The sequence below is a fragment of the Orycteropus afer genome, unplaced genomic scaffold (genome assembly GCF_000298275.1).
Source record: "Orycteropus afer afer isolate SDZICR_OR568_19922 unplaced genomic scaffold, OryAfe1.0 scaffold00559, whole genome shotgun sequence".
NCBI classification, from domain to species: domain Eukaryota; kingdom Metazoa; phylum Chordata; class Mammalia; order Tubulidentata; family Orycteropodidae; genus Orycteropus; species Orycteropus afer.
The window spans coordinates 603,542-612,280 of record NW_006922146.1 but is presented as its reverse complement, the minus strand read 5'-3'; the positions used below and the strand labels follow the sequence as shown (position 1 = coordinate 612,280).

The 8,739-nt window shown below is 41.3% G+C and overlaps 1 protein-coding gene across 1 annotated transcript in view; it reads left to right on the top strand.

Annotated features, from left to right (window-relative positions):
* Positions 1 to 511, top strand: part of AFTPH (aftiphilin) — a 48,961-nt gene extending 48,450 nt beyond the window's left edge. The window contains exon 9 of the mRNA XM_042782985.1: positions 364 to 511. Coding sequence (XP_042638919.1) covers positions 364 to 511 — 148 coding nt within the window. The remainder of the gene's footprint in view (positions 1 to 363) is intronic.
* The last annotated feature ends 8,228 nt before the right edge of the window (positions 512 to 8,739 follow it).

Below are 8,739 nucleotides of genomic sequence, written 5' to 3'. Positions count from 1 at the left end.
ATAATTAATTAATTAATTAATTAATTAAAAATATTTACAGCCTCAGAAACCAAGTGGGAGTCGGTATGGGTTGGAAAGGCTTCAACCTTAAATGTAAAACTGTAAGCTTTTTACACTTGTGTTTTGTATACCCATTCCCTTCAGTGAATATTCATAAATAGGGTGTGCATCTTTCTTCGTAAGAGATTTGGCATCTGGAACAGGAAGCAGACACAAAGGCATTGCAAGGCTGGGGAGCTGGCAGAGGAAAGGGAACTCACGTCCCCATGGGTTACCAACTGCCTAACTGGTGGGTAGAATTTCTCCCATCTGACCTACAGTGGAATCTCATTAACAGAACTTGTCCTTTTTCTTTGTTCATAGGAAACCTAAAAGAGAAGAGCATTTAAGTGAGGAAGCCATCAAGGTGATTGCCAGCCTTCCTGACTTAACGTTCATGCATGCCAAGGTGTTGATGTTCCCAGCCACTTTAACACCTTCCACAAGCTCCCAAGAGAAGACAGACTGCTAACTGATGTGAACTGGGCAGTTTCAATTGGTTTTCCTTTTCTCCATCCCTTCCCCACCATCAAAAGCATACCTGCTGTAATTAAAAACAAATAAAAGACTCCAAGTTCAGCTGATTTGTTGGTAAGCCTCACTAGAAAGGTATACATAGTAATGTATATTTATTTACATACTGAAGTCCTAAATTTATATTAGACAAAAATGTAAATAATCAGGGGTGAACATTTTTGAAGAATTTATTCTTTTTGTGTTGCTGGGGTGTATACATTTATGTCTTTGTGAAAAACACTGGTGGTGTCCTTCTTACGAAACTTTTGAAATAAAAAAAAAAGAAAATTAAAAACTCCAATCTCCATTGTCTGCGAAATCCCCTTCAGTCTTCTCAGATTGCATTGAGTGTCCTATTAATTTTTCATACCATTTGTTGAATTTTTGGTATCATAAAGAGGTTCGAAAGTCCCTGTTTGAGTTTTTTTCTTTTTGTGCTAGTGGGTTTGTTTCAGATTTGGCTTTGGTTAACGTTTTTGGGCTCTTTTTTAATCTTTTCAATCTGGCATATTGCTGCTTGACCTTTTACAAGGTACTTTCATTGATTGGTCTTTTGTTATAGGGTGTGTATGGATCATTGTCAGAACTTGATTGGAGGGGTTTAAAGAGATTGTGTCTGTTTTAAATTAGTTTTATTTGGAGAAGGACCAAATTATATGAATGTCTTACAATGAAAATTTGTTACTGATTTTTTTGTTGTTCTATTGTACCACTATTTTTTGAGGATTTTGCACAGTGTAAAATGACATAATCATAGATTGCTATGGTTTAGGCTGTATATACACAGTAAAAACTATGGGTTTTAAATGTTTGGGGAAATTCCTATGGAAAAAAGAGAGACATGTAGAAGAACCTCTAACAAGGTTAATGTGCATGCAAAGGTCTTTGGAGATTCCAGTGTGTAAATTTCCTTTTAGCTTACACAGAAATAAAATAATTTAAAAGAAATTTAGCCTGGTGTCTTTTATGTTTGGGTACTTGAGGAAAAATTTTAAGAAGTTTGGATGTGAAGGCCAACTAAGTTGTACTGGTTTTCAGTCTTGAAGAAACCATTTTGGTAGGGTTTCCACTTTGTTGAACCCAGAAGGAATTGGAACCTGGCACATAAGAATTGGATCAGTACTGTTAGTTGCTGAGCTGTTTTTAGATGTAGAAGATGAAATCATACATAAAAGAAATTCTGGCAATGAGTCGTAACATATATAAATATTGGCAAGGTAGTAATTAAATAACGATTTATAGAGAAATTTTTTTCTAAGAAAATACATAGATGAATTAAAATGAGCAGGAAATTTCTAAAAAATAATTTAAAAATTTATTATTAGATATTGCTTCAGCAAAAAGTCCTTATGAAAGTGTAACATATTTCATGTGGAGCAGGCACTGAGCCCTACAGTAGTCCATCTCCTGTGCAGTGGGATTGTCCCATTGGAATCCCTTTGCACCTCCATCATTGACAGATTCTTATGTTGCCAGGTTATAACAGGCCATTGGAACAGTTGCCTGAGTTGTCTCTTTTAGGGAAAGCTTTCCTTCAGAATGGTCACAAGTCTTCAGTACTCAGTAGACCTTTTGAATAGGAGATAACCCAAAATATTCTTCAACAGAACTTTACATGTTTCCTGAAACTTGAAGGACTACTACAGTACCTGTGGTGGTTAAGATTGTGTATCAACTTGGCTGGGCCTGGTTGAGTGGCTGGGCAGCTGGATATAGTATTCCCTATGATGAGACTGGTAATCAGCTCCATGGTGGAATCTATTGTGAGCAGCTGCCTTAGGGCGGTGGTCTGCTTCCTGTATATAAGAAGAAGGCTTGGAGAACCGTCTCGAGTTTATGGCACACTTGAACCCTGCATGTAGTGGTATCGTCGCACAGCAGGCTGCCAACCTTAGGATTTTCAGTGGACTTGAATGAGTGGCCTGGCATGTGGTTTGATAACATCAGGACTGTGTCATTTTATCTGTCGACCTTGGGCTTGTCAGCCTCGGCAGCCAGCAGCTGCCTGAGTGAAGAGATGCCTCCAGCTTCAGTGGGCCGGGAACAAGAGGCAGAGCTGAAGCCTGGGGTCAAGGGGCTTTCACACAGCCCCTAGAGCCTGGCACCTTGAACTTGGCCTTAAAGCCTCCAAACTGTAAGAGAATAAACTCCTTTTTGTTAAGGCCATCCCACTTGTGGTATATTCCTGTCAGAGCAGCACTAGGTAACCAGAATAGTTAGTATCTAACAACTTAATTACAATGGCAGCTCTTACCAACCTAAATTCAGAGCCCACTTACTAGCTGTGTTATGAGAAAGTCAGTCAACTTCTCTGAGCTTATATTATCTATAAGAATGTTACCTACCCTGTGGGATTGGTATATTAAATAATAGATGTAAAACGCTTGTCACAAGAGTAGACAGACAACAAATGGTAGTCAGAGTGTAGAGTCGGCAAAACCTCTGAGGTCTCCTGGATTTTGGAAAGATTCAAGAAGCAGTCACAGGAGAAATGATCACTTAAAATACTCAGATGATTGTGTTTAAAAACAAGTGGACCTTACATGTGAAATTGACCCTGCTTTAATGACTCACAGAATAATAAATGCTTCATCTTGTACCCACTTTTAGATAAGGGAGAGTTCCTTTTGTTTGACATATGGGCCTTTGATGATTTATCACAAGAGGTATGTTAACAATGGACTGTTGAGAGCCAAAGGTATTCCCCCTTGAACCGGACCAGAGCTTGAATTGCATCACAAAGCAATAGTAGCATCCAGTGCAGGGAAAGGCCATCACCTGCAAACTCATCATCATCAGCTGCTTCTGGTGGCAGCTGCCCATTTGTTCTCAGAGTCAGCGAGGAGGACCCGGTAGAGTTTAAGGAGGAGTCACAGCCCCTGAAGGCCAAATAGTACACAACAGAGATTGACTTCGCAATCAGCTTTGTCCCTGTGACTTCTTAAAACCAGCTCACTCATCCCAGTCTCATCCCACTGATGGCCAAATTTCAATAGCCATATAGAATTCCCTGGGTTAACCCAAAGCAGACTGGGAAAAAATCAGAAAAAAATTGCCAAACTGAGTTGTGTGTCACTACTATCTTCATGAGTCGTTTTTTTTATATAGAAACGTGTGCTTCCCACTACAAGACAATTGTGTTCCTTATTTAGAAGTTCATTCCTTCATGTTTCCTGAATCAGGATTAGAGTTGACTGTGAGTAACAAAGCCCAAAATACTGCATATCATGTAATAAGACTCGTATTTTTGTCACTTTGTAACTTCTCTGAAAGTGGAATGTATCATATAATTGGATGGGGGTGTCCATTTAATTGGCAGTGGTTTTTCTTAGAATTGCATAAAATCATGCTATGTATTACAATCAATGACAGAGTCTATGAAAAATGGTAATTGTGGCATAAACAATAGAAGCTTACTTCCTCTGAAAGACTGGAAGAAAGCAGTCAAGGGCTTGCCAGGTGGCTTCACAAGGTCATCAGGGACTTAAGCTCTTAACTATCTTGTTCCACTATCCTCTACATGCGGTTTCCACCGTGGGGTCCTGCCATCATGGAGAAAGGGTGAAAAGGGCACATTCACTCCTGTTAAAGGGCCATTTCCATAATGCAGACATGATATTTCTAATTACAGCCCATCAGCCAGAACACAGTGCAGTGCCGTATCTAGCTGTAAGAAAGACTAGGGAATATATTTTGGGCGGGCATCTAAAAATAAAGGGTTCTAGTTACTAAGGAAGGAGAGAATAGATGTTGGAGGGCAACCAGGAGTCTAGACAATCCCTGTTTTCTGCTTCTCTCTTCAGCCTAGCAGTATTATTCCACTGAGATAACATAATACAAACAGAAATGAATCCAGGGATCATTGTCAATGGCTACAATGCCTTAGACCAGAACTATTACCTTCCTGGTGCTTTTTTGAGGGGTGAAGAATATGTACATAGAGGGAAGCCCAGGGTTGCCTGGCATCTCGGGAGAACCAGTGCTAAGACAAATCATGGGTGGAAGTCAGGAGCAGCCTGGTGAGGTAGAAAGAGCACAGGATTACACTGGGAGTTTGGCCTCATCGAGCTCTGCCACTAAGCAGCCATAAATCTTAGGCCCTTCATCCATAAAATGAGGGGCTTGATTCTGTACAATCATAAAAATTAAGGAAAGAAGAAACCCTAGAGGATCATACAGCTTTAGAGCTAAAAGATCAACTGCTTTTGAAATGATCCCCAGGATCCCTGCAGCAGCGGTCCAGGAGGCCTTGGCTCCTGCAGTGAGGAGATGTCCACTATTAACACCCTGCATGTCTGTATTTGGAGGTAAGAAATTTCACTTAAAGAGTTCCTGACTACCAGGGAGTCTATGGGCAATGCAAATGGTTAACACGCTCAGCTGCAAACAAAGGTTGGTGATTCAGTTCCACCTGGAGGTGCCTCAGGAGAAAGGGCTGACGACCTCCTTCTGAAGAATCAGCCAGTGAAAACCCTGTGCGACACAGTTCTACCCTGACGCATGTGGAGCTGCCATGAGTCAGAGTGGACTCAGATGGCACCTGTTTCTTTGTTTTGTTTTGTTTTGTTTCCTAGTGGCCAGCTCTGGTGGTGTAGTGCCCAAGACACTTGACTGCTGACCAGAAGGCTGGTGGTTCAAACCCACCAGGCACTCCCCGGAAGGCAGGTTGAGCAATCTACTTCCGTAGTGATACCGCCTTGGAAACCCAAAGGGGTCACTGTGAGTCGGATCTGACTTAATGGCAATGGGTTTGATTTGGTTTTGGTTAGTGACCACAAAAAGTTGAAAGTTGATGATTACATTTTCATAGCTGAGGAAATTGAAGCCTAGATAAGGGAACTGACTTGCCCAAGGTTACACAGCTATAACCATAGAAGACCTGAACCCAGTTTTCCTCACTCTTGGCCTTTTTGTTTACACCCTCCTGAGTCTCCCCTCTGGCCAGGTGGCCAGTCTAGTCTTCGCCTTAGCATTTGCAAGGACTGCATGTGGGCTCAGGTTCTCACAGGCAGCCCCCAGTATGTGTTTTGTGGGGCAATACTGATGACTAGGCTTTCTATTGAGTGGATATCTGGTTGCCCATCACCTCCTGTTGGTTCAACTTGTCCATGGAATAAACCCAATTCCTTTTCAAGGAGCATCTGAAGACCATTCATATTCTCCCACCTCTCTTTCTGCCAAGCCTCCAATGATCACATGACCCCCAGGCCTTTCCAATTTGCCAAAGTTCATCTTAAAATGGGCTCCCAGACTTGATCCAAGTGGACCAGATGTCACCTCATCACTGACATGGGACTCATGTTTATTTTATTTCAGATACTTTTTCTTTTCCAGACATTTCTTTTAATGTAACCTAAAATTGCCTTGGGAACTCTGGTAGCGTAGTGCCTAAGGCACTTGACTGCTAACCAGAAGGCTGGCAGTTCAAATCCACCAGCCACTCCTCGGAAGGAAGATGGGGCAATCTACTTCCGTAGTGATACTGCCTCGGAAACCCAAGGGGGGTCGCTATGCATCAGGTCCGAATCGACGGCACATAACAACAACAACAACAAAATTGCCTTAAACTCTTTTTGGCTATGGTGTTGTCTTTAATTTATTGTGTGTACCACCCTTTTTCCCTTGAATTACCATCAAGCCTGGTTTTCTCTATCAGCTCCTTGTGCCACTGGGTTTTTGGAACCAAGCAGCAAGGTTTAAAATTTATCCTTTTACGACTTTACTTGATTAACTTTAGACCATTGTTTCTGCCTATCCATCTCATCAAGTCTTAATTATACCTTCTGACATCTAGGCTCTTCCTCCTCCCTCACCTTTGTCATCCACAGAGTGATAAACATCCCCTGTGGTCCACATCACTGGCACAAATATTGACCAGTACAGATTCTGAACCTGCCCTCCCAGTGTACCACGAACACTCTGGGGATGGCTTTTCAGCCTACTGTCACCACATTTCTCCATCTCATCCACAGGTCATAAGAGCACTTGAAAGCCTTGCTGAATTCAGTCACACTACACATGTGACATTTCATGGGCCACCCCGATATTTTCTAGGATGATCTCAAAAACCTCATCCATTCAAAATCTTCTGTGACCTGTTGTTGTTGTTATGTGCCATCGAATCGGACCCGACTTATAGCGACCCCTCCTTGGGTTTCCGAGGCAGTATCACACAGAAGTAGATTGCCCAACCTTCCTTCCGAGGAGTGGCTGGTGGGTTTGAACTGCCGGCCTTCTGGTTAGCAGTCAAGTACCTTAGGCACCATGCAATCAGTGTTCCAAAAAGAAGCATGTTGTGCTGTTGTTAATTGCCATCGAGCCGATTCCAATTCATAGTGACCACATGTGACCTTTTGAAAGCAGATTGCCAGCCTTGTCTTCCAAAGCACCTGAGTGGATTAGAAGCGCCAACCTTTCAGTTAGTAGTCGAGCCCTTAAGTGTCTGCATTGCCCAGGGACTCCTCCAAAAGAAGCAGAAGAGTGAGAAACCAAGTAAAAGAAAAAATGGTATGCAGTAAATGAGAATCAAGATAATCACTTAGCATAGTACCTGGCATGTAGTGATCACTCCAGAAATGGCCTTGATAAATTTTTATTATTTTCATTCACCCATATCAATATTCTGTCACAGATGAAGCAGATAAAAGACTAATTGGAAAATATGATCATCTTTCTGAAAATAAGTCAAAAAGTTAGCCTGACCTCCAGAATATTTAAATTTACTGTATCTCTTCTGTTTCAGTTATCCATAATTTCAGCTTATCTTTTCAGCCTGGACCATCTCTTAGGATAGCATTTCATATCACTTTATATAATAATATAAATTGTTTCAAATTTGTCTCTTTTAAAAACTGTTCCCTTCTTTAGTAAATGGTGCTGGGGAAATTGGTTTTCCACATGTCAAAGAATGAATTAGGATCCATACCTCACAACATACACAAAAACCAATTCTGAATGGATCAAGAACTTAAATGTGAAAAGGAAAACCATAAAATTATTGGAAAAAAAATACTGGAGCTGTTTTGGTCCTCTAGTGCTGCTCTAACAGGAAATACCACAAATGGGTGACTTTAACGGAACAGGAGTTTATTCTCTTACAGTTTTGGAGACTAGAAGTCCAAGTTCAAAGTGTTGGCTCTAGGGTTTGGGTGAAGGCCCCTCGACCTTGAGCTTCAGCTGTGCCTCTTGCTCCTAGCCCACTGAACCTGGAAGTTTCTCTTAATTCAGACAGGTGCTGGCTACTGAAGCTGACAAACCCAAGGTCAACAAGTAAAATGGCACTGTCCCAAAATTATCAAGCAACATGGCAGGCCACTAATTCAACTCCATTAACAGTCCCAAGGTTGGCAGACAACACGGCAGGCCATTGAGACGAAGACTTGACCAAATGCAGGATCCAGATGTGCCAAAAGCTCAGAGACCTTTCTCAGTGCTTCCTCTTATATACTGGAAGCAGACCACATCCCTAAGGCCACTACTCAGCTGCTCACAGTAGATTCTACTATGGAGTTGATTATCATCATGGGGAATAACTACATATAGCTGCCCAGCCACTTGAAACCAGACCCAGCCAAGTTGACACATAACCTTAACAACCACAGGGGCGTAACTGCAGAGCCTAGAATTTTATGATGGATTATCAGATATGACAACAAAAGCATAAGAGCAAAGGATAAAATAGATAAGGCCTGATAAAAATTAAATACTTTTATTCATCACAGGATTTATCAAAAGTGAAAAGACAATCTGTAGATTCAAAGTAATCCTGATCAAAACTCCAACAGCCTTCTTTAAAGAAATGCACAAATCAACTCTCAACTTTATATGGAAAGGCAAGAACCCTGAGAAGCTAAAGCAATGTTGAAAAATAAATACAAAAAGGATTCACACTTCCTGATTTTAAAACATACTATATAGCTACAGTAATCAGAACAACCTTGTACTGGTATAACAATAGACACATAGACCAATGGAATAGAATTGAGAGTCCAGAAACCAGAAATAAACCCACACATCTTATGGTCAACAAATTTTTGACAAGACTATTAAGTCCATTTGATGAGGAGTTCCAGCAAGATGGCAGACTAGGCAGAAGGACTGCACAGACCCTCTTCAACAAAGAAAAGGGAAACCAATTAACACAGACACAGAAGATAATATTGGACCTCTGAGCCTTGAAGGGAA